The 26,846-nt window shown below is 41.4% G+C and overlaps 1 protein-coding gene across 6 annotated transcripts in view; it reads right to left on the bottom strand.

Moving 5' to 3' along the window:
* gpcpd1 (glycerophosphocholine phosphodiesterase 1) overlaps window positions 1-12,186 on the bottom strand; it is a 72,637-nt gene extending 60,451 nt beyond the window's left edge. Inside the window, exons 1-6 of one of the 6 annotated variants that reach the window (XM_063056221.1) lie at window positions 12,055-12,169; window positions 10,586-10,694; window positions 7,937-8,079; window positions 7,505-7,574; window positions 2,403-2,513; window positions 856-943 (exon numbers count right to left, since the gene is read on the bottom strand). In XM_063056221.1, the coding sequence (XP_062912291.1) occupies window positions 856-904 (49 nt within the window). In that variant the 5' untranslated portion in view covers window positions 905-943; window positions 2,403-2,513; window positions 7,505-7,574; ... (1 more) ...; window positions 10,586-10,694; window positions 12,055-12,169. Of the gene's footprint in view, window positions 1-855; window positions 944-2,402; window positions 2,514-7,504; window positions 7,575-7,936; window positions 8,080-10,585; window positions 10,695-12,054 lie in introns of all 6 variants that reach the window. The other 5 variants (XM_063056224.1, XM_063056220.1, XM_063056219.1 and 2 more) reach the window with 5 other exon arrangements.
* Window positions 12,187-26,846: the final 14,660 nt, after the last annotated feature.

The following is a 26,846-nucleotide window of genomic DNA, read 5'->3' as shown; positions in this document are numbered from 1 at the left end:
ATTACATCCCAACTCCTACTCAATGCTCTGATTTATAAAGGCCAGCATACCAAAAGCCTTCTTCACCACCCTATCCACGTGAGATTCCACCTTCAGGGAATTATGCACCATTATTCCTAGATCCCTCTGTTCTACTGCATTCTTCAATGCCCTACCACTTACCATGTATGTCCTATTTTGATTAGTCCTATCAAAATGTAGCATCTCACATTTATCAGCATTAAACTCCATCTGCCATCTTTCAGCCCAATTTACTAGAACTGACAAAGGACCTCGGCTCAAAACAGAGACTGTTTATTCCCCTCCACAGATGCTGCTAGATGTCTGATTTCCTCCATTTTGTCCATGTTGCTCAAGATTACCAGCTCTGCCAAATCACCTGTGTTTCTCAACATCCAAACTATTGGCTCTAAATGAATTATAATAATGCTAATGTAGTCACCTACTTTATGCAATTATCAGTCAAGTATGATAGTTCACATCATAATTCAACATATTTTCAAAATATAAAAGGTTAAATATTTAAATCATACACTTAAGAGAATTATTTTAGTAATTCAAACATATAAGTATTAAACACCAAAATAGGTAAATGTAAAAATTCAAATTTCACATTAACAAGCACAGTGATAACAAATATAATTTGTGTCTACTAGGGAAAAAATTAATACAAGAAAAAAGTTAAAATGATGTTATCAGTCGCACAAACCAGATCAAATGTGTAAATTTAAATACTGTGTGAACAATTCTTGAAGATAGCATTTTCCCCTTTAGTGTGAAATCTGCATTTTTGTTTGTAAGTCACATGGTTTTTAAAAATTTCTCCCAAGTCACCATACATTCGCCATAGATTACCTGGAAGTGTACTCCCCTTGAGTTTGAAAGTGACCCTTGAAGTGCCCATCCTTGTTGATGTTGAAACACTACCAACTGCTGATGTCACCTAGTGTTTTAAAGAAAGTTAAAAGAACTGCATGTTATATAGGTTACAGGTTAAAAGAATTTGTTACAAATCTATCCCTCAAGTGGCATATGCTAAAGATAAAGTCCTATTATTAATCAGATTCTAAGATTCTCAGTGTATCCACATTCCTTGTGCCATATTGGGAATCTAGAGTTGAGATCAACCCATCAGATCTAGACTTCAATCTCAGCTGCACTGGTGCAGTAGGTGACAAAAATCTCCCAATTAGAGCTACTTTCAAATATCAAATAACATTAAGCAGCAAAACTAGGTTCAAAGGTAATTAAAAACCTATCTGAACCATTTGCCCATGGTCAACCAATGTAAATAATTATCCTATCATCTTTGAGACAAGCTAACATTAAGGCAGAAAGCAACTTCAGACTATTTGTGCAGCAGCCAATTAGATAGCCAATTATCCTAAAACAAATGTAATACACTGGTTTAAGACAATGCTTTAACTTATTAATAACAGTCATGCTATTTGCATTTGAGAAAATCTGCAGAAAATACCAATGTGGTCCTTTAATTACATTATACAATCCAGTATTTCTTTTTTTTTTTCTGTTTAAAATAATGACTCAGTTGACCAAGTTGGGCTTGTAATAGCCAATATGATGTGGTAACACTTTGTCCAATAAGATGCCCCTGAACATTTTAGAGCGATTGGGAGTAGCCATTTTCTGGAGAGTGTGCAGGAGTTCTGGAGAAAGGAGATAGGAGGGAAAATAGAAACGGATGACAAACATAGCCAAATAACATGAACTAATTTGGAAACACAGATACTGCTGTTGGAAAACCCTCAAGTAGAGTTTGGTCTCAGAGAGTGTGTAGATAATTTTTAATTAGCTAGTTATCACACGATCTTGAAGAAAGGTCAATACTTCAAACTGGATTGATTCCGCAACAAGGTGGTCATCCTACAGGCTAATTAATGTGTGTAATGGGTCCTTTTCTTTATTTTGTTTGTATAGTTTGAAACAATTTGTCAATACAATTTCAATTTAGGTTTATACTGGTGTGAGTTAAACTCTGCTTCCTAGCATACAGTAAATTTGCGTGGGAGGGTCAGTGTTCATGTAAGTGACAGCCTCATTGTCCCTTAAAGGAACATCCAAACTTTTATGTGTTGCATTTACCCATGTTTATTTATTGAAAATGACCTTTTTATCGTTATTCCCATTCTTGTTGAGATATTTTGCTGTTAGCTCATATTTACAGCAATAGCTAACTCATTAAGGGTGAGGGGGTCATACAAAAAAAAACTTTGCAAAGTTCCAATTTTTAAAGAATATCTTATAAAATGGCACATTTACTCCGAGGTAAACATTCTAAATAAAATTTCCATACCAGTTCTACCGTAATGTTTGTCTCTTAGAAAAGAAAAATGTATTTTCTTAAACCCAGAGTCATGGCTCAAACCTTTGCAGATACTTACGCACGATCCAAGCTTTTTGCCTATTACTGCTGAGAAAATAAAACTTCAAAACTGCCACGCAACCACAGTCTGTCTGAAATTACGAGTCAAAATGCTGTAAAATACCACCACCTGTACAAAAGACAATGTATTGTAATACCATTGCCAAAACTAGTTGGCAAATATAAAAGTTTAAATTACTTGGATAGTATAATGTAAATGGTGTTATTACTTCTGCCTTTATTGTACACTGTGCCACCGCAGAACACTGCATAATTTACATTTTGTTAACAGTAATCCGATACCTGTTTCTGTAGAAGTTTAATTAAATTTCAGGTGGGACACCTTGATTTATCTATTGCAATCTTCCACTGCAATAATTACTACTTGTTTTCACCCAAACATTAATGTTGCCTTACATGATTAAACTGCAAATATTGGAGGCATTCAAGCTGCAATCAAAAGCAGAGAATTTACTTTTTGCTAAGTTGTGAGCACGTTATCAGACTGATAAATAGTGAAAACATTATGAATTGCTTATAAAATACTAAACAAGTTGACCATTAATTATTTTAGCCAGGCAGGTGCAAGTACCCAAACTCAGCAGGCCACGCAGTATTTACGGAAAAGAGTAAACAGTCAAAGATTTAGATCGAGGCCCTTCATCAGGACTGGAAAGGAAGGGGAGAAGTACTTCTCCAGTCCTGATGAAGGGTCTCAGCATCAAATGTCCGCTGTTTACTCTTTTCCATTGATGTGGCCTGGCCTGCTGAGTTCCTCGTGCATTTTGTGTGTTACTTTGGATTTCCAGCATCTGCAGATTTTTTTCGTGTTTGTGAAACATTCACCTCAGACTGGAAAACTGAAAGCACACAATCACATAGGATAATCAAGTAGGAAATGACAATATGCCTCACTGGAAAAGGATCCAGTGCTTTCCCAAATAAACTCTTCTTGGTCTTCCAGGCAGGTACAGGAAGATGGTAGAGTTTGTCATCAAAACACCGGTTAAAATCGATACCTGTTCCTGGCTGGAAGCCCAAGAAGAGTTTATTCATCATGGCTCATTCAGTTTGTAGTAGTTCTCTGAAACAGTAATGGACCCCTCTCCCCGCTGCAAGTTGTTTTTCCCTCTCAGCACCCCGTTGAACTTTACAATTGAATCTGCCTCCACAGCTATCCCTGTACATTAACCCCTCTCCCCCAGACTTCAGTTTCATTGGCAAGAGAGTTAGGGAGATGCACTGTTGCTTTTTCTATTCACTTCAGCACCAGAATGAGTACTATGTGCATTCCAGAACACAACCACATATCACACAAACTTTCCTTTGGTTACCTTTAATCCTTTTGCCAATTGATTTTATTCTATCTCCTTTCTGCCAATGTGAAGATTCATCAACTTTGTCTAAATGCACATGATTTCACAAAATCTATCAGATCCCTTTGTAATGTCCTCTGTTAAAAGCAAAACAATCCTAGCCTCTTTAGTCTATTCACATAAAGTTGCTCAACCTGAAAAGTTTATTAAATCTCTTTAGTGACTTTTCCAAAATGTGGTAACCCAGACTTGCACATAATATCAGAATCAGGTTTGTTATTCACCAGCATGTGTCGTGAAATTTGTTAATTTCTATTGCACATTTAAAAACTTCCTTATACTTCAAGAAACTAAATCTAGAAGTCTGGGAGACATTTCAAATTACTTTCTCAAACTATTCTGTTACTAATAAACCATGCACTAAACCAGATTCTTTTGCGCTTGCATGCCTTTAAAAGATTCCCTCCTGGGTTTATGATTGTCTCTTCACATTCTCCCCACACTTGAGACATCAGTATTATATTTAATCTGCTACCTACCAACTTCTCAATATCTCGTTGACTATACTACCCTCTTCAGTACATCACACCTCTACATTATTGTCTGCAAATCTAGAAAACAGTGTCCTCCCTATCGAAGTTCAAATCAACAATATTAAGCACTGGATCCAGTGGAGAAATTCATTACACACTTTTTTTGCATTTGCCACAGCTTTCTCTACAGATCTCAGATATTGCCGGGGGGAGGAAGGGAGGGGATGACGCATCAATGGCCACACTGTGGCTTAGCAGGGAATGGTAAAGTCAGGCAGTGGGGTAGTTATAGGGGACCCGATAGGTGCATATTGGCACCAATGACATAGTCAGAAAAAGGGAAGAGATCCTACACAGTGAGTAAATAGTTTGGAAAGAGGTTGAAGAGAAGGATCTCCAAGATAGTAATCTCTGAATTATTCCCTGTACCATAGGCTAGTGCAGGTAAGAATTGGGTGATAGCATGAACAAATGAGTGGCGAGGAGATGGTGGAAAGGACAGGGTTTCAAGTTCTTGGATCAATGGAACCTTTTCTGGGAAAAGGGTGACCCTACAAGAGGGACAGGCTGCAACTGAACTGGAGGGGAACCAATATCCTGGTGGGGAGATTTGCTAATGCTACTCAGGAGAGTTTAAACAAATTTTGCAAGGGGCTAGGAACCAGAGCCCCAGGTCTGTAAGAGAAGGATTGGACCAGAAGGTAGATGTCAAGGAAACTATTGAGGAGCAAAATTGAAATAAGAGGGATAATGTGTTGGATAGTTTGAAGTGTGTATATTTTACTGCTAGGAGTATTATGGAGGGGCCAGACACGGAGTCCATTTAGGTAGAAGTCAGGAATAGGAAGGGTGCAATCATACTGATGGGATGGTATGACAGAACCCGCACCCCGCCCCCCCAAATATCCATCGGGACATTGAGGAACAGACATATAATCAGATTAAGGAAATGTGTAGAAATGATAGGGTTATTTTCATGATTGATTTCAACTTTCCCAATATAAACTGCCACCTTTATAGTCCAAGGTCCTTTGATAAGACAGAATTTGTAAAGTGTATCCAGGAAGGTCCCTTAAATCAATTATTACAGTGTAATGAGAGGATTGGGCCATATAGGTCCTGATGTTGGGCAATGAGCCTGGCCAGATGGCAAAGGACAAGATTGCTGGGCCCTTGACCAGTATTTTCGCGTCCTCTCTAGCCACAGGATTGCTGAGTGGCTAATGTTGTACCTCTATTTAAGAGAGGAACAAGGGAAAATCCTGGAAATTATAGACCAGCAAGTCTAGCGTCATTTGTAGAAAAATTGCTGGAGAAAATTCTTAGGGATAGGTTATATATGAGCCAGCATGGCTGGTCATGCCTTACCATCTTGATTAAGTTTTTTGACAAGGTGATGAGAAAGATTGATGAGAGTGGGGCAGTGAATGATGTCTACATGGATTTTAGTAAGGTGTTTGATGAAGTCCCTCATGGGGTGCTAATCCAAAAGATTAAGATGCATGGGGGTCTGTGGCAAATTGGCCGTTTGGATTCAGAACTGAATTGCACATAGAAGACAGGCAGTAGTGGTTGAAGGGACTTATTTTAACTGAAGGTCTGTAATTTAGCGCAGGGATCCGTGCTGGGACCTCTACTGTCTGTGATGTATATAAAAGACCTAGATGAAAATATAGATGGGGGGGTTTACTAAGTTTGCCGATGATACCAAGATTGGTGGAGCTGTGGATAGTATAGAAGACCAGCAAAGAATACAGTACAATACAAATCAGTTGCAGATGTGGGCAGAGAAATATTGGTTGGAGTTTAAGCCAGACAAATGTGAGGTGTTGCACCCTGGTCGGGCAAATGTAAGGAGATCTTACACTGTTAAGGGAAAAATCCTTAACAGTGTTGCTGAGCAGAGAGATCTTAGGATCCAAGTTCATAGCTCCTTGAAAGTAGCTACACAGGTTGATAAGGTGGTTGATAAGGCCTATGGAATGCATGTTTTTAACCAATTTCCCCCGGGATCAATAAAGTATGACTATGACTATTTTTATCAGTTGAGGCATTGAGTTCAAAAATTTATAAAGTTGCAACTCTGGTTAGGTCACATCTAGAGTATTGTATACAGTTCTGGAAGGATGTTGAAATTTTGGAGAGGGCGCAGAATAGGTTTACTAATTTGCTGCCGGGTTTACAATGCATATGGTATCACAAGAGACTGGATTAATTTGGGTTGTTTTCTCTGGAGTGCCAGTGGCTGAGAGGAGATCTGATACAAGTCTACAAGATTTTAAGAGGCATAGACTGACTGGACAAAGACCACTGTTTCATATGGTTGAAATGTCTAATACCAGATGGGATGCATTGAAGGATACAGGGGGTAGGTTCAAGGGGGACGTGAGGGGCAAGTTTTTTTTAAGCTCATGGAATGTGCCGCCTGGTATGGTAGTGGAAGCAAATATATTAGAGGCATTTAAGAGACGTTTGGATAGGCAGATGGATACAAGATGGAGGGATACAGACATGGTGTAGGTAGGAGGGATAAGTGTTTGGAAGTTTCTTATTTGCTTTTTAGCTGCCTCAGCACAACATTGTGGGCTGAAAGGTGAATTCCGGTGTTGTACTGTTCCATATTCTCTGTACATTAACCCATTACTACAAAGAAGTTATCCAAAACTTTGCTTTTTAACAAAAATCCATCAATTGATATGGTCAATATTTTTTTATATTTATCAGTAATCCTTAAAAATTCACAATGAAACTAAATGAACAAATGTAATTTTAATTTTGTAAGTCTTTAAAGTTAAAAAGCACACTGTAAATACAATGGACAAAATCTCACCATATCAATTCCATTTTAAAGGAACTGAGTTAAAGCTTTGCATGCAAGATAAATTTAAAGAATACAAAGGAAATTTTTCCTCTAATTACTATTCACTGGGTAATTGTTTAATGCTGGATGGAAAAGTAGGTATTTACTTGGTAAATCTTACACACTATTTATACAACTAAGCCCCAGATTATGAGGCATTAGAAATTAATATATTAAATACAAGTTTCTAAACAAATCCAACACTGTTTTGACGAGACAGTGGATGGAATTCAGGATCAAATCAGCAGCACAGTATCTTGAGCACCTTGTGCCTTTGGATACTTCAATAACCTAAATCCAATAATTAAAATGCAACTATCATGAATAGGCATATACAGTAACACCCAGATGAACACCAGTCTCTGTGCATCTAATCAAAACAAAACATTTTACAAATGTACTGTATACATACCAAGTTAAGTTGGTTTCTGCAGTGTCATGCCGGCTTGCTGCCACCACCAAAAGTATTTAAATCTTCAGACCTGCTTACACACAAAAATAGCTTACATTTTAAACTTAAAAGTTTTCTTTAACAGAATATTTCAAGCTAGAAGCATTAAACTCTTAAAACCTGTCCTTACATAATTCAATATCAAAAATTAGGATACAATTCTAAGCTTAGAAAATCTTAGAAGAAATAACAATATGCACAGCAGTTAATTATTTGCAAAATAGAAATTGACTATCAGTACTTTCATTATCTCATAATCTGAAAATATCCAGGAAGTGCACCCTCCCCCCACCTTCTTTATAGGCTCCTTCCCACCCTCCCCCACCTTCTTTATAGGCTCCTTCCCACCCTCCCCCCACCTTCTTTATAGGATCCTTCCCACTCTCCGCCCACCTTCCTTATAGGGCCTCTGCCCCTTCCCTCTTCAGTCCAGACAAAGGGTTCCGGTCCAAAACATTGACTGATTGTTTCCACAGAGGCTACCCGACTTGCTGAGTTCCTCCAGTGTGTTGTGAGTGTTGCTTTGACCCCAGCATCTGCAGAGTATTTTGTATTTCGGTTGGTTGTTGGTCAATGTAGATAGGTCACATATTGAAAAATATAGCAGCATCCATTAAATTGCATTCAGAAGATGATCAAAACAGTAGGAGAACGAGAAAGTGAGATTAGAATCTTGAGTAAGGGAATCCAAACATTTTGAGGGAGAGAAACTAATGCTGGCTGCATTCTGTCTCTACTGGGCAAGAGTGAATAAGGCACAGATATTCCTACTGCATTCAACAAAACATGCCAAAGAATTATGTGATTGAAAATGCCAAACAACAGTGTTAAAGACTTTAAATGGGAAAAGCGTTGTTACCAAACCTTTTAAGAATAATAAATCTATTGCTTCACTTCTTTGTACTGTATATAGATTATACTGATCACTCTTCATGGGACAATGGCTTATTCAATAACTAACTACAATTATACAAGTTGCCCTTAAAAATCTCAGTCTTCTATTTATCTTCAGCTCTGGGCAGAAAACCACACACTGACGTTCCAATATCTCTGTTTTCTACAAGATTTACCTTGTTCTAACCTTACCAATCTGATTTCCAGAGCATTTTTAATAATGACTTCCCATTCACCCTGCATTTGAATACCCAGCTCCATATATCCTTTCTGCTGCCACTGCACAAACATCAAAATTCAATGAACCATAACTTCCTCCAGGTGATCAGTGGAAAGATCACAACTATACTTGGCCTACATCATTAACTTTTCAATCCTTACTTCCCATTTCACCTCACCCACAGCAAATGTGTCTGGACAAATCTGTATGTAACTAACTTGCATCATCCATGTTCTCTGCAACACAAAAATCTCTCCCACCCCTAACTCAGCGCATTTGTTGCTGAAATACTCAAGCACGCATCTATCACTTGGAAACTTGACTGTCTGACAAATACTCATCTGCCAACTTCTCTGAAAAGCTCCAGGATGTAGCAAATTACAAGGTGCTGCCCATTTCTGATCCCACACGAAGCAGCTGGTTCACCACCCAACAGAGGGCATACAATACAGCAAAAATTAGGGGGAAGTCAGAGGATTGGGAAAACCAACAGAAGGCAAAAAAAAAGTGCAGGGAGTTGTGGGGGGGGGGTGGGAATGATGAAATATGAAGCTAAGCAAGCCAATAATATCAAAAGTGATACCAAAAGCTTTTTTCAGACATACAAGTAACAAAAGAGAGGCCAGAGTAGATAATGGACTGCTGGAAAATGACACTGCAGAGATAGTAACGGGGGACAATGAAATGGCGGACGAACTGAATAAGTATTTTGTACCAGTTTTCACTGCGGAACACTCTAGCAGTATACCAGAAGTTTGAGTTTCAAGGGGCAGAAGTAAGTGCAGTTGCTATTACTAGGGAGATGGTGCTTCAGAAATTGAAAGTAGGTAGATAAGTCACCTGGACAGGATGGACTACACCCAAAGGTTCTAAAAGAGGTAGCTGAAGAGATTGCAGAATCATTAGTAATGATTAATAATGATTCTGGTATGATTCCAGAGGAATGGAAAATTACAGATAACACTCCTCAGGAAGGGAGAGAGGCATCAAGCAAGGAAATTATAGGCCAGTCAGCCTAACCTCAGTGGTTGTGAAGATGTTGGGAGTTGATTGTTAAGGGGAAGTTGAAGGCCCATGACAAAAAAAGGTCAAAGTCAGCATGACTTAAGGGAAAATCTTGCCTGACAATCTGTTGGAATTTTTTGAAGAAAAAACAAGCAGGATAAACAAAGGATGGATGTTGTGTACTTGGATTTTCTGAAAGCCTTTGTGCTTCACCCAGACTGGAAAGGAAGGGGGCAGAAGTGAAAACAAGGCAGGGAAAGGAGAATAGGTAAGACCAGGTGTGGGGCTGGGTGGGTGAAGGGAGATGAAGTAAATAGCTGGGAAGGGTAAGGTGGAAGACGTAAACAGGTGAAGAGGGAATCTAATGGAAGAGGACAATGGACCATGCAAGAAAGGGTAGGACTTCATTTCCAGTCCTAATGAAGGGTCTTGGTCCAAAACATTCACTGTTTTATCACCTCTGCAGTAAATATAACCTGACCGACTGAGTTCCTCACAATCACCCACTTTGCTTTCATTTAATTTCACATCCAGTGCTCAAACTAGTTATTCTCCCTTGAATTCCACACAGAAAATTTCCTATCCTATGGAACCACACGAAGTTATGGAGGAACTCATAACAGTCGACACTTCGGTCAGAAAGCCGTCATCAGAACCGGAAATGGAGGGAGAAGCAGCCAAAAAAAGGTGGTGGTGGTGGTTGGGAGAAGGGGGATGAAGTAAGAAGCAGAAAGGAATTAGGTGGAAGCGGTAAAGAAAGAATCTGATAGGAGAGGACAGTGCTCCATGGAAGGAAGGGAACCTGAGAGAGATGATGGGCAGGTGAGCACTGAAGGGGAGAGGGGAATCAGATAAGGGAATGGAAATAGAAGGGGAGGGGGATAGAAATTACCGGAATTTTAAAAAATCGACGTTCAGCCTACCTCGATTACCCTACGGTAAGCGGCTCATCTCCCATCTCCTTTTTAAAATCCAATACGCGAATGCGCTTCTCTAAAACGCGGATGCAACGTGGCAGCCGGCAATAAATTCCTTTAAGCAACACACACAAAATGCTAGTGGAACGCAGCAGGCCAGACAGCATCCATAGCAAGAAGCACAGTCGACGTTTCGGGCCGAGACCCATCGTCAGGAATTCCTTTCAACTGCATACCAAATCATGGGGATGCAGAGGCGTGAGCGACCGAATTGGGGGAAGGGAAGAGAAAGGAAAAGGATGCCGAACCGGATGGTGGGATAGTGGCAGGCGTGTTGAGAGAACAAAGGCTGGGACAGCGTTGTTTGTGCGGTTTTTTCCCCCGCAGGAAGCGACCGGGTCGAATTTTGGGGGAGGGGTGGTCTTCAGAAGACCGGTGGGAGGGTTGGGGGGAGCTAAGTAAGGACCGCGAAGCCAGGACGTTACCGGGTGGAGGTTGAATGAAGGAAGTAAAGGAAAGAGAAGCTGGAACGATGCAGGTTGGGTTTGGGGAAGAGTGTGGCGGGAGAAGCCGGGACGGTGTTGGGGTTAGGGTGGCGGGAGAAGCCGGGACGGTGTTGGGGTTAGGGTGGCGGGAGAAGCCGGGACGGTGTTGGGGTTAGGGTGGCGGGAGAAGCCGGGACGGTGTTGGGGGTAGGGTGGCGGGAGAAGCCGGGACGGTGTTGGGGGTAGGGTGGCGGGAGAAGCCGGGACGGTGTTGGGGGTAGGGTGGCGGGAGAAGCCGGGACGGTGTTGGGGTTAGGGTGGCGGGAGAAGCCGGGACGGTGTTGGGGTTAGGGTGGCGGGAGAAGCCGGGACGGTGTTGGGGGTAGGGTGGCGGGAGAAGCCGGGACGGTGTTGGGGGTAGGGTGGCGGGAGAAGCCGGGACGGTGTTGGGGGTAGGGTGGCGGGAGAAGCCGGGACGGTGTTGGGGGTAGGGTGGCGGGAGAAGCCGGGACGGGGTTGGGGGTAGGGTGGAGGCAGAAGCCGGGACGGGGTTGGGGGTAGGGTGGAGGCAGAAGCCGGGACGGGGTTGGGGGTAGGGTGGAGGCAGAAGCCGGGACGGGGTTGGGGGTAGGGTGGAGGCAGAAGCCGGGACGGGGCTGGGGGTAGGGTGGAGGCAGAAGCCGGGACGGGCCTGGGGGTAGGGTGGAGGCAGAAGCCGGAAGAGAGCTAGCGGGGGGTGTAAGCGTGGCGGGGAAGAAGCTGGGTCTGTGTTGATGGGAGGAGAAGAAGAAGAAAAGCCGGGACCGTGCCGGTTGGGTCAAGAGAAAAGCAGAACGGGTCCGGGCAACGAAAGCAACTCCTCCGACGGACACCCGTCACCGTTGAGTAGACGGCAAGAAAACGCGAACCTCGGTTATGAACCGATTTTTTTAAAAAAAGGGAAACTTTACCCTCCCCCTCTTAACTTGGGCTGGCTAATCTGCCACATACCTGAGAGAAGACATCAATCCGAACCGTCTGTCCGACGACGACTGACACCAGCGACTGCAAGAAAACCAACGGCGTCCGCCTGCTTCCCCCACAGTTACAGCATCAGCGCAAATCCCGCCCACCTGCCCTTCCCATTCGTCCACTGCTACTCTCTGATTGGTGGATCCCTCCTGTCGTTCGCCGTCGACACCCCCCGCCCCCAAACCATCGTGTCACCATTACAACCTGACGGACTGGAGGTAATATTTTTGCCATTTGCAACCCCGACTTGCTTTTTGGAATCTTAGTTTTGGTCTTCTATTTTTAAAAAATGTACATTTTTAATAGTCAAAGGTCGTGAACCCTGCGAGTCCGCACTCAACGTTTTACTTCCTTTTACGTCTACCATTGGAAGAAACTCTTTCAATTTGGCCGCAGCTTATGATGCTTCAACCTACAGCTGTCTAGCCTCCGGTTTCTTTTGAATCTATTTCTGCCCGACTTCCTGCTAAGCAAGCTCCAAATATAATGCCCCACCCTCAATTAAAGTGTCTAATTTCCCCTGCATGACTCATTTTCATGCAAGTACAAAGGTTTAAATGCAAAATTTATATTTCCCCATTCACTTCCGATTTCACAAAAGGTGGTCTGTTCTCTTCTGCCTAGACACTGCAGAGGTGACTCGCCTTCTTTACTGCAAGCTATATTCTTAAACCCCACTCCACTGTCATCTTGCTCGAATAGCAAGCAAGAATTTGAACAGTTTTGTCACTTCTACTCCGTAGATCAAGGGGACAAACTTACTTTCAGATAACCTGCTCCAACAATGCATAATTTTCCTTATTTCCCTAATTTCATTCAGAGGATAGTGAACGTTTAAAATTCTGGCATCCAGATGAGAGGTTGCGAAGACTCAGTTATTCAACTGAGGCCAATAGAATCAGAATCAGGTTTAATATCACCAGCATAAACGGCAGCAGGACAATGCAATGCATGATAAATAGAGAAATAAATAAATTACAGGAATTATATATAATGCATATTAAATAATTAAATTACAAATAGTGCAAAAACAGAAATAGTAAAAAAGTGATGTAGTGTACATGGGTTCAATGTCCATTTAGAAATCAGATGGCAGAGGAGGAGAAGCTATTCCCGAATCACTGATCGTGTACCTTCAGGCTTCTGTACCTCCTTCCTGACGCTAACAATGAGAAGAGGGCATGACCTGAGTGATGGGGGTCCTTAATAATGGACGCCGCCTTCCTGAGTGGCACTAGTGGGTTTTGCAACAAAATTCACCAGTGCCAAACCAAGTGAAAACAATATCCGATATGTACAGTAAATGGTTAAACTACATAACCTTTATTGGAATGAATGCGATTCCACAAGAACTTGTACTTAAGCTGTTTTATGGGAGAAGTTAAGACAAAGAACATGGATAATTCTTTTTTGCTTGGTTTGGCACTGGTGAAGTTTGCCGCAAATCTGATGTATGTCTTGTGGACTTGAACTGAGAGGACTATTACATAAGAATATATGAAATAAAAGGAATAGGCCAACTAATTTCCTCCCCCAAATATAACTTTCTTGACCTACCCCATATCCTTGATACCTCTAATACAAAAGATCATTTGACTGCAGTTGAATGCAGCTTGACCGAGCCTGCATTCTGAGTGTGAGAATTTCAAACATTCACCAGTCTCTGAATGGGAGATGCAGGGCAGGAAGAGATACCCGGCCAGACAGTTTGGCATATCCCCTCCACTGCCAGAGGAAAAGAAAGACAAAAGAAGAAAAGAAAAATATAGAGTAGTCATAGCTGAGCCAAAATCATTGATGGATACAAATTAGAAACCAAGATACCTGAAATTGTAGAGTTAGATATTATGTTGAAAATGCTGCAATGTTGCAGACAGAAGATGTGTTGCTGTTGCTCTGGTTTGCATTGGTCCTCATTGTAACAGAGCAGGACGTCACAAATCGATAGGTCAGAGTGGGAGCAGCATAGAGAAACAAAGTGGCAAGCAAAGAGAAGCTTATCGTCACCCTGTGGATTGAATGCAGGTGACCTACAGGAAGAGGTAGAGAGCTTTGGGTATGGAACTTCACAGTTTGTGGCTTTGGCAGCTGATGGGACCTCAGTTAAAGTTAAAGATACTCAGAGGCCAGACTGAAGTGCAGTTATCTGAGGGTTGTCTGGATAATGGGAATGACAAAACCTTTAAAGAAAGTAGAATGGAACAATAGGAATGTAAAATGGAGGCATGGCTGAGCTACGAGTCAATGTAGATCTGTGAGCACCCAGACAATGACTGAGTGGCGTTATGTTATTTCAATTAGAGCATGTTCAAATCAGATTTGGACAATTTAAAGTTTTCAGAGAAGTTTAAACTGCCGAGTCCCGGCGAGTACATGTGGACCATAGCACTCCTTTCCCCTCCCATCCACGTACCTATCCAAACTTCTCTTAAACATTGAAATGAAAATCACATCCACCACTTGTTCTGGCAGCTCATTCCACACTTTCACCACCCTCTGAGTGAAGAAGTTCCCTCTCACGTTTCCCTTTCAATTTTAACCGATGGCCTCCAGTTGTAGTCTCACCCAACCTCAGTGGAAAAAGCCTGCTTGCATTGACCCTATCTATACCCCTCATAATACCGCTATCAAATTCCCCTCAGTCTTCCATGTTCTGGAGAATAAAGTTCTAACCTATTCAATCTTTCCCTACAACTCAGGTCCTCCAGTCCCGGCAACAAACTTATAATTTTTTCTGTACTCTTTCAATCTTATTTACATCTTTTCTGTAGGTAGGTGAACAAAACTGGACACAATACTCCAAATTAGGCCTCACCATTGTCTTGTACGAAGTCCAATATGCGAAAAGCTTTTTTTTTAACCACACTATCTACAACACTCTCAATACAGGAACCCCTCAGGGTTGAGTACTAAGTCCCGTCCTTTACTGCCTGTATACCCATGACTGTATTGCCACACACAGCTCCAATCTGCTAATTAAATTTGCTGATTGGCCTAACTGGCCTAATCTCAAACAATAACGAGCTGGTCTACAGGGAAGAAGTCATCTCTCTGACACATTTGTGTCAAGATAACAACCTGTCCCTCAATGATGCAAAAAGAAAGGGGCTGGTTGTGAATTACAGGAGGAATGGAGACGGACTAACCCCTATTGACATCAATAGATCTGGGGTTGAGAGGGTAAACAGCTTCAAGTTCCTCGGCATCCACATCACGGAGGACCTCACATGGTCTGTGCACACCAGCTGTGTGGTGAAAAAGGCACAGCAGCGCCTCTTTCACCTCAGACGGTTGAGGAAGTTTGGTATGGGCCCCCAAATCCTAAGAACTTTCTACAGGGACACAATTGAAAGCATCCTGACTGGCTGTATCAATGCCAGGTATGAGAACTGTACCTCCCTTAATCTGCAGAGAGCGGTGCAGACAGCCCAGGGCATCTGTAGTTGTGAACTTCCCATGATTCAGGACATTTACAAGGACAGGTGTGTAAAACGGGCCCAGAGGATCATTGGGGACCCAAGTCATCCCAACCACAATCGGTTCCAGCTGCTGCCATCTGGGAAGAGGTACTGCAGCATAAAAGCCAGGACCAACAGGCTCCGGGACACCTTCTTCCACCAGGCCATTTGATTGATGAATTCATGCTGTTTTGAGTGTATTCTATATTACATTGACTGTTCTATTTGTTATAAATTATTATAAATTACTATGTTTGTTAATTGCACATTTAGGTGGAGATGTAATGTAAAGATTTTTACTCCTCATGTATGTGAAAGATGTAAGAAATAAAGTCAATTCAATACCTGTGATGCCACGTTCAATAAATTATGGACCTGCATTCCCAGATCTCTTTGTTCGACCACATTCGTCAGTGCTTGACCGCTCACGGTGTAAGACCTACCCTGGTTGGTCCTCCCAAAATGCAACACCTCACACTTGTCTGCTTTAAATTTCATCTGCCATTTTTTACCCCATTTTTTTTTTCAACAGGTCTAGGTCCTGCTGCAAACTTTGATAGTCTTCTTCCTTGTCCACTGCACCCCGCTTCCCATCCTGGTGTCATCTGCAAATTTGCTGATCCAATTAACCACGTTATCATCCGGATCGTTGATATAGATGACAAGTAAGAACGGATTCTGGCTGGCTGACGGCGTAGTGGCATCCGCACTGGGCTCCAAGGTGAGTGGTCCTGGGTTTGAATCCTGCTGGCTGTTTGCACGCTTTCCATCTGTGCTGGGTTGAAAATCAAGCTAGCAACCCAGCCTCATAAAAAACAGACAAAATACTAAGGAAGTGGCAAGATTGCTGCCCCAGGCGCCACAGGGTGCTGAAAGGAACAGCAAGAACAGACTCAACACCAATCCCTGCAGCACTACACGAGTCATAGGCCTCCAGTCAGTGAGGCAACCATCTACTACCTCTCCCTGGCTTCCCCCGCAAAGCCATTGCCCCATCCAATTTACTACATCATTTTGAAAGCCAAGTGGCTGAACCTTCTTGACCAACCTCCCATGCGGGACCTTGTCAAGTGCTTTGCTGAAGTCCTCGTAGGCAACATCCACTGCCTTCCCTTCATCAACTTTTCTGGTAATTTCCTTGAAAAACACTATAAGATTGGGTAGGCATGATCTACCACACAGAAAACTGCTGACTATCTCTCATCAGTCCCTGTCTATCCAAATACTCAAATATCTGATCCCTTGGAATTCCTTCCAATTCATTGATAATACTATTCATTTTTAGAGGTGTAGTCTTTCAAATAAGATATTAGGCTGAGGCTTTGTTTTCACTTCCAAATAGATAAAAATCTGTTGTATGATTGTATGGTACTATTTCGAGTAGGGGTTCCCAAACTTTTTTACGCCATGGACCCTTGCTACTAACCAAGGGTTCCGTGGGCCCCAAGTTGAGAACCCATGATTTAGAGTAATGCAGTTCTGACTAAGCTACATCAGGGTTTCTCTGTGGAGAAAGTTAGGAGCACTCTCCCTCAACGCAATCTCTTTTGTCAAGAAAACTCTACTTTCTGAAGAGATTGAAGTGAGTGAGGCTCACCCCCATTTCAACCAATACTTACAGGAGTACTGTTGAGAATGTCCTTACTAGCTGCGTCACCGTCTGGTATGGGAATTGAAAGGCATCAGACTGCATGTCCCTATAAAGGGTTGCAAGGACTGCTGAGAGGATCATCAGGGTCTCTTTTCCACCCATCAGAGATACTTTTCAGAAGCGCATTGTACATAGGGCCTTTAGCATTGTCAATGATCCCTCTCATCTGTCCACCAATCTCTTTGAACCCCTACCATCAAACAGGAGGTACTATGGTATTAGGACAAGAACTGTTAGGATGAGAAACAGCTTCTCCCATCAGGCCATAAGATTACTGAACTCAGTCATCACCTAGGTCTCATCACGTATGAAGCACCAGTAGTAATACTGTTTACTTTTTAACCTGTATCATATATGCAGCTTATTATTTGTTGATTTATTTGTGGTAATATTTCTTTATGTGTTATGTGTATGGGTTATATATAATGTGTTTTACACTTTGGTCCGGGGGAACGCTGTATCATTTGGCAGTATGCATGTGTATGGTTGAATGATACTAAACTTGAACTTGAACTATTTGTCAGACTCTGCTGGGTGCATACATTTCCAGGTAATTGTGCCTCATGTCAGTAGGAGGGAAGCTATTTGAGATGATACTCAGGGATAGCGTCTATAAGTGCTTGGAAACGGACAGTCAGCATGGTTTCTGTGGTCATGCCTTTCAAACTTAATTTAATTCTTTTTGAGGAGATGGCAAAGGAGCTTGATGAGGTTAAGGCAGTGAATGTTATCTACATGGACTTAATTAAGGCATTTGATAAGGTCCCTCATGGTAGGTTGATTCAGAAGATAAAGATACATGGGATCCTGGGTCAAATGCATACTTAGATTTGTAACAAGCTGGCATATTGAGGACAGAGGGTAGAGATGGAAAACGCTTATTCTGGCTGGAAGTCCACGACACTTGATGTTCTGCCAGGATTTGAGCTGGGACCTCTGTTGTTTATGATATATTATCAATAATTTGGAAGAATATGTAGATTGCTGGATTCACAAGTTTGTGATGATTAATTGGGAGAGGTATGAATGGTATAAAGGGCTATCAAAGAACATGTTGGGATATACATTGAGTGGCTAATTTATTGGGTGCAGGAGTGTACCTAATAAAGTGGTCACAGCAGAGGAACCTGGTGTAGTCTTTTGCTGCTATAGCCCAAAAAAAGGTCAAGGTCAGATGCGTTGTGCATTCAGAGATGCTCTAATTCACACCACTTTAATATGTGGTCAGTTGTGTTACTGTTGCCTTCCTGTCAGCTTGAACCAGATTGGCCATTCTCCTCCGACCTCTCTCATTAATAAGGTATTTTTGCTCACAGAGTAACTGCTCATTGGATGTTTTTTTTGTGTTTTGCACTGTTCTCTGTGAATTCTTGAGACTTGTGTGTGAAAGTCCCATGTGATCAGTAATTTCTGAAGTACTCAAACCACCCTGTCTGGATCCAACAATCATTCCACAGTCCAAGTCATTTTGATCACATATCTTCCCCATTCTGATGTTTGGCCTTAACAACAACTGAATCTCTTGACCATGACTGCGTGCTTTTATGCATGGCGTTGCTTCCACATGATTGGCTGATTTAATATTTGTTTTAATGAGCAGCTGTGCCTAATAAAGAGGCCACTTGAGTGCAGATCAGTTACAAGTATTGGCAGATGGAGTTACTGTGGGTGTTCCATTTTGTAAGGTCAAATGAAAGGAGAAAGGATACATTTAGTGGTAGACCTCCCAATAACATTGATGTACAGAGGGATCTTGGGGTCTGTGTGTGTAGTTCACTGAAAGTGGCTGTGCAAGTGGATAAGGTGGTAAAGAATATGCAAGGTGTGTTTGCCTTCATTAGTAGGGGCATTGAGTAGAAGAGTAAGGAAGTCATGTTGTAGCTATACAGTATAAAACTTTAGTCTAAGTACACTTGGAGTTTCTGCATGCAGTTTTGGTCACTCCATTATAGGAATCATGTAGAGTCTGTGGACAGGGTGCTGAGGAGGTTTATCAGGATGCTGCCTGGATTAAAGAGTATTAGTTTGAAGAAGAGGTTGGACATACTTGGATTACTCCCCCTAGTGCATCGAAGTCTGATGAGAGAACTGATAGTATTTTTTAAATTATCAGATAGCAGTCAAAATCATTTCCCCAGGGTAGAAATGTTAAACACCTGCTTTTAAAGTTACAGGGGAGAAGTTTAATGGCAACATGAGGTGTATTTTTTTTTGTGCAGAGAGTTTGGGTGCTTGGAATAGGTTTCTGGGGGTAGTAGTGAAGCAGGCAGTCTGGTGGAGTTTTTCAGACAGACACATCAATATGAAAGGAATGGAAGGATATGGGTGATTCACAGGAGGAAATCAATTTATTATAAATTGGCATCAAGATTAACACCACATCATGGGCAGGTGGTATACTGTTTCATGCTTTACATCCCATATAACAATAATAACCATACCATAAACATGCTTAGTTTAAAAATAAATTACTTTGTTCCAGTCATATAACTCTAGCAATACACCTGGCAACTTTTATCTAAGACTATATTAGAGTTTTAAATACACTCAGTGGACACTTTAATGCAAACATCTAATCAGCCAATCATGTGGCAGCAACAGTGCTTAAAAGCATGCTCAAGATTTTCAGCTGCTGTTCAGACCAAACATCTGAATGGGGAAGAAATGTTATTTAAGTGACTTTGGTTGTGGAATGATTGTTGGTGCCATACGGGTTGGTTTGATTGTCACAGAAGCTGCTGATCTTCTGGGATTTTCATGTACAACAGCCTTTAAAATTTATAGAGAATTGTGCAAAGAACAAAATACATTCAGTTGGCAGCAGTTCTGTCACAAAAACGCCTTGTTAATGAGAGACAACACACATCAAAGTTGCTGGTGAACGCAGCAGGCCAGGCAGCATCTCTAGGAAGAGGTACAGTCGACGTTTCAGGCCGAGAACTAAACGCCCTAAACGTCGACTGTACCTCTTCCTAGAGATGCTGCCTGGCCTGCTGCGTTCACCAGCAACATTTATGTGTGCTTCTTGAATTTCCAGCATCTGCAGAATTGCTGTTGTTTTTGTTAATGAGAGAGGTCAGGGGAGAATGGCCAGACTGGTTTGAGATCACAGGTGACAGAAATTCAAATAACTACGCATTACAACAGTGATGTTGTAATGATGTTTTGTGCATCTCTGAATGCACAAAACATTGAACCTTGAAGTGGATGGACTACAGCTGCAGAAGACTACAAACCTAATAAATGTGAGCACTGAATATACATAGACACTTTAACTGGCTACAGAAAGTAAATGGTTAAAATAGTAGTTGACTCAAACATCTCAGAAATGAATTAGTGGACAGTCCCTAACCAGTCACCCATTTCAATAGTTTAGCAGCAATAAATTGGGTCAGGGACAATTCCCATTCTGTCTGTGATCACTGATTTTAAGGTAAGAACCAAGACATGATAAAACTGAGAGACTGTGGTGAAATGTATTAGATATGCTTTTCCAAAACTCAGCAAGTAGATTAACTAAATTAAACAGTTTAGTCCTCTTATGCGTTTGCATAAGGTTAGCAAAGGTTTGTGTTTGTCATGTGGCAGTGATGTTATGTAAGTCAGCAATATCAATAAGTTCTTTAATTAGCTTGTGTAAAGCTTGGCCAAAGCTGTAAGTATTTTGCTGAATACAGGAATTCTGTTTGCTGATGTAAATTATCAATTAAAAGGACATTAGAAATAGTAGCAGAAGAAAGCCATTTGCCTCCAATGTCTGCCACATTACTTGATTGCCTTGATATATAAAAATGTATTTGTCATCTTGAATTTAATTTGACTTTAAATCTTCACAGCCCTCTTGGCTAGAGAATTTCAAAGGTTCACAATTCGATGTGTGAAGAAATTTTGAAATCTTTACTTCAAAAGACTGGGTCTCTGACACTGAGTCCTGATACTAATGCTCTAATTAGGGGAAGTATCATTTCTGGATCTATCCTGTTAAATCCTGTAACAATTATGTACATTTCTGTGAGATTGCCTCATTTTTCTAAAATCAAGAGAATATAGACCCATTTTGTTTGACTGCTCCTTGTACTGTGCAACCAAATCACCATTGCAAGAACTTTTGCCACACTCTATATCCTTCCTTATTATGGAATCAGACCTGTGCATAATGTTCCATGTATGATCTCACCAGGCACTATATCTCACCGGGGCAAGTTCATGTACTTAAATTATACTGCAATGGATATATACATACTCATTTACTTCCAAATTGCATGGTGTAGTTGCATGTTAATTCATGTAATTGACACATTGGTCTCTCAAAAACACCAGCAACTTTCAACTTTCCATCAATTAAGATCAGTATCTTTCCAAACGAGAAAACCTGCAGATGCTGGAAGTCCAAGCAACATACATAAAATGCCAGCAGAACCCAGCAGGCCAGGCAGTATCTATGGAAAAAAGTACAGTCAACGTTTCAAGCCGAGACCCTTTGGCAGGATGGGAGAAAAAAGCTGAGGAGTAGAATTAAAAGATTGGGGGGAGGGGAGAGTGAAACACAAAGTAAAACCGGGAGGGGGATGGATGAAATGAAGAGCTGGGAAGTTGATTGGTGAAAGAGACACAGGGCTGGAGAAGGGGGAGTCTGATAGAAGAGGACAGAAGGCCATGGAAGAAAGAAAAGGGGGGGGGAGCACCAGAGGGAGGCAATAGGCACGCATAGAGATAAGGTGAGAGAGAGAAAAGAGGGATGGGGATTTGTGAGGGTGCGGGTATTACCATAAGTTCAAGAAATCGATGTTCATGCCGTGAGGTTGGAGGCTACCCAGAAGAAATCGAAGGTGTTGTTCCTCCAACCTAAGTGTGACCTCATCACAACAGTGGAGGAGGCCATGGACGGACATATCGGAATGGGAATGGGAAGTGGAATTAAAATGGGTGGCCACTGGTGGCAGGTGTAGCTCTTGTTCTGCTTGCAAGGGTAAGTACCAGGAGAGAGATCAATGGGGGAGGGGGGGTTGAATGGACAAGGGAATTGCATAGGGAGTGACCCCTGCGGAAAGCAGAAAATTGGGGGAGGGAAGGATGTGCCTGGTGGTGGGATCCTGTTGGAGATGGTGGAAGTTGCAGAGAATTATGATCTGGATGTGGAGGCTGGTTGGGTGAGTAGGTGTGGACAAAAGGAACAGTATCCCTGGTAGAGTGGTGGGAGAATGGGGTAAGAGCAGACGTGTGTGAAATGGAAGAGATGTGGTTGAGGGCAACATTGATGGTGGAAGAAGGGAAGCCCCTTTCTTTGAAGGAGGACATTTCCTTTGTTCTGGAATGAAAGATCAGTGAGTCTTACTTCAGTGGTGGGCAAGTTGTGGAGAAGATCCTGAGAGGCAGGATTTATGAGCATTTGGAGAGACATAATCTGATTAAGGATAGTCCGCATGTCAAGGGCAGGTTACGCCTTACGAGACTAGTTGAATTCTTTGAGGATGTAACAAAACACATTGATGAAGGTAGAGCAGTGGATGTAGTGTATATAGATTTCAGTAAGGCATTTGATAAGGTTCCCCATGCCAGGCTCATTCAGAAAGTAAGGAGGCATGGGATCCAAGGAGACCTCGCTTTGTGGATCCAGAATGGGCTTGCCCACAGAAGGGAAAGGGTGGTTGTAGATGGTTCGTATTCTGTATGGAGGTCAGTGACCAGTGTTGTTCCACAGGGATCTGTTCTGGAACCTCTCCTCTTTGTGATTTTTATAAATGACCTAGATGAAGAAGTAGAAGAGTGGGTTAGTAAGTTTGCTGATGACACAAAAGTTGGGGGTGTTATGGATCATCTGAAGGGTTGTCAGAGGTTACAGCGGGACATCAATAGGATGCAGAACTGGGCTGAGAAGTGGCAAATGGATCAACTCAGATAAGTGTGAAGTGGTTCATTTTGGTAGGTCCAGTTTGAAGACAAAATATAATATAAACGGTAAGACTCTTGGCAGTGTGGAGGATCTGAGAGATCTTGGAGTCCGTGTCGATAGAACACTCAAAGCTGCTGCACAGGTTGACAGTGTTGTTAAGAAAGTGTATGGTGTGTTGGCCTTCATCAGCTGTGGGACTGAATTCAAGAACCGTGAGGTAATGAGTTCAAGACCTTAGTCAAGCTCCACTTGGAGTACTGTGATCATTTCTGGTCACCTCACTACAGGAAGGATGTGGATACTATAGAGAGAGTGTAGAGGAGATGTACAAAGATGTTGCCTGGATTGGAGGGCGTAACTTATGAGAATAGGTTGAGTGTACTTGGCCTTTTCTCCTTGGAGTGACGGAGGATGAGAGGTGACTAAGATGATGGAGGTGTATAAGATGATGAGGGGCATTGATTATGTGGATAGCCAGAGGCTTTTTCCTGGGGCTAAAATGGCTCACACGAAGGGTCATAGTTTTAATGTGCTTGGAAATAGGTACCAAGAGCATGTCAGGGGTAAGTTATTAACACAGAGAGTGGTGGGTGCGTGGAATGCACTGCCAGTGGCGGTGGTGAAAGCAGATACAATAGAGTCTTTTAAGAGCCTCTTAGATAAGTACATGGAGCTTAGAAAAATAGAGGGCTATGCACTAGGGAAATTCTAGGCAGTTTCTAGAGTAGGTTACATGGTCGACACAACATTGTGGACTGAAGGGCCTGTAATGTGCTGTCAACTTCTATGTCGTATGTTCTATGAAAAGCCTCACCCTGAGAGCAGATGTAGTGGAGACAGCGGAGGCGATGGCATTTTTACAAGTAACAGGGTGGGAGGAGGTATAGTCCAGGTAGCTGTCAAAGTGCAAGTGGGTTCTCTGCATCCTTTTCATTGTCACATATCTTAGTGTCATCAGCAAACCTGAATATATTGTACTTGATCTCCTCATCCAAATATTGATGTAAATTCTGTGCAGTGATCTCTATAGTGTGCAGATCAAAACTTTTCGCGGTACATTTTAATGTGAGGCTGTTGCAGAGGAAAGAATAGTGAGGACTAATAACTAGTAAATAGGAATGTGGATTGTGCTAATTTGGTATTTGGTACCAGAGACATAACAGAGAGATAAGACAGGTACCTAGAAGTGGAGATATGGAGTGCAGCAATAATGTCACTCAAGTTTCAGGAACTTCACTCATTATGTTATAGTGTGCACCCATTGTTGTTGTAGAAAATTTGGATTAAGTAGAGGCATGTTTTGCAACAGTGACAAAAACCAAATTTCAAGAACTTTACTAATTATAGTATCCACTGGATTCGCTGTTAGACCTGTAGATGATTATTTTATTCAGTAATTAAGACCTAGTCTGTTACTTAATTCTTACTGTAGCCACCATTCTGTTATCAAAGTGTAGTTTTACTGGTAGACTTGCCATCTGAGAATGTAAAGACTGATGTATGAGACCAGTTCTTGGGAATTTATTACCATTCAGCTGTTTTTATTTCTCCAATGCAAATGTTTTACTAATGCAAATGTCTTTGAACTCATCCTTCACTCTAGACTAATAGGTCTAGGAAAGTTTCTGTTCCTTTTTTGCACGATGTTACTTACATAATACTTGCTTAACCTTTGTCATTCCCTTTCTCCAGTTTAATTTCTCTTCTCTCAGTTGATAGGGACTGAAAATAGAGCTAATATTCCCATTATCATTGCTTTGCAGTCTACTTTTATGCTTCTTGTCAGACAGCTTTCATTCTCCTTCCTCTTTCCAAAACAATGCCTTGGCATCTTTTACTGAATTCCGAAATTGTTGCAGTCTTTGGGTTTCCTGCTCTCATTTTCACTATTATAAGCCTTTTCCTTTGATGTAATAATACCTCTAAATTCTCTTCATAACCATTTATCCTATTGTTTTTTAATGCCATAAAGGGATACAATGAAGTGTGTATATGTATTAATACTTAAAACATCAGCCATTGCTTGATGACTGTCATATGTTTTTGGCATATGTTTATTTTTAATTTTCTGGAAGGCGCAGAAGTAGAATCTCAAGCAGCGTCTGTGTTGAGAGAAACAGGGTTAACATTCCAGTTTGATGATCATTCATCGGAACACAAAGGGAAGTCAAAAGTTAAACATATTTTAAGTTCTGGGGTGAGGTGGGTGGAGAAAACACAGGGAACGTTGTTGACAAGTTAGCTATCAGAAGATCTCGTTCAGTAAGGATACTGAGCAGCAGTGTTGTCAGCAATTTTTTAAAACTTTATTGAGAAGGGGGGTAATTCTGTGTACCTTGTTTTAATAAGTTTAAGAATTTTAAATTTAACTACTAGCTGGAAAATATGTTGGCAATTTCACCACCCTGTACAAATAGGTTACCTTTATATTAAAAGTGAGTGCTTTGAGATTTACTGCAGTTAGTTTTCATAAGCAAGTACTAGTATAATTATTGGAATTATTTCAAAACCTTTTCCAGTGGAGAAGACTCGGATAAATAAGTAAACAGAAAGAAGGTGGTGTAAAGCCCGATGTGTGTGTCACATCTGCCAAAAAGAAAGCTTAACTGTTCGTCTTAAATTCTCCCTTACAAATGCCTGATCATTAACTTGTCTCCTTTGTACCCAAACACTGACTAAAATGTTTTTTTTTCTCCAGTACTTTTATTTTTATTTCTTATGTGCAACATTGCAGTTTATGATTGGTATTTATTTCTATAATTTTCTCACTCAATAAGCTATGTCAAGGAATCCAGATCCTGTACAGCATACCAGGACACAGGATTAACTCTATTTCTTTCATTTTCTCGCTGGAGGGTAAATTTGACAATTGTGTCATTGACCTGTTTTTATCCTACTGAGATTTTGTATTTGTAAAGAAATAATTATTGGTTCTAAAGAATGATGCTGGCTTTTTAGTCATAGGCCATTTTTTGAATGTTATAGCTTTACAAGTGGTTATTCAAATGTGACTTTAGCAACAATCAAAACAACATTCCAGTATATGTTTGTGTCCATAGCTTAGATCTTTTTTTTAAAAATAAGTATTCATGGCCCCATTTGAAGAAAACGAGTGGTAGAGTGTAGATTTTGACTTTGAGGACACTGGAAGTAAAAGTTGAAGTAATGTGGGCTGTAACTTCCTCAGGAGGCTGAAGAACTTTGGCATGTCCCTGTTGATCCTGACCAATTTTTATAATTTTTATATTTTTGTGCTTTATATTTTGTATTTTATATTTTTATATTTTGATACACCATAGGCAGCATCCTATCTGGATACATTAGTAGGGCAACTGCTCTGCCCAGGACTGCAAAAAACTACAGGGAGGTGTGGGCGCAGCTCAGTACATCACAAATACAAGCTTCCCCTCCAATGACTTTCACTGCCTCAGTAAAGCAACCAACATAATCAAAGACCCCTCCCATCCTGGACATTCACTCTTTTCTCCCCTCCTATAGGATCGAAGGTAAAAAAAAAGCCTGAAAGCACATACCAGCAGGCTCAAAGACAACTTCTGTCTCATTGTTATAAGACAACTGCATAGATCCCTTTTATGATAAGACAGGTTCTTTACCTCAAGTCTATCTTGTCATGGCCTTGCACTTTATTGCTTACCTGCACTGCACTTTCTCTGTAACTGTAACACTATATTCTTTATCTTGTTGTTTTTCCTTTGTACAGTACTTCCTTGATGTACTGGCATGATGAAATGATCTGAATGGATATTAT

This window comes from Mobula hypostoma, chromosome 8 (assembly GCF_963921235.1).
Source record: "Mobula hypostoma chromosome 8, sMobHyp1.1, whole genome shotgun sequence".
Classification (NCBI taxonomy): Eukaryota; Metazoa; Chordata; class Chondrichthyes; order Myliobatiformes; family Myliobatidae; genus Mobula; species Mobula hypostoma.
The sequence above is the reverse complement of the archived record's forward strand: the minus strand, read 5'-3'. Positions and strand labels throughout refer to the sequence as shown.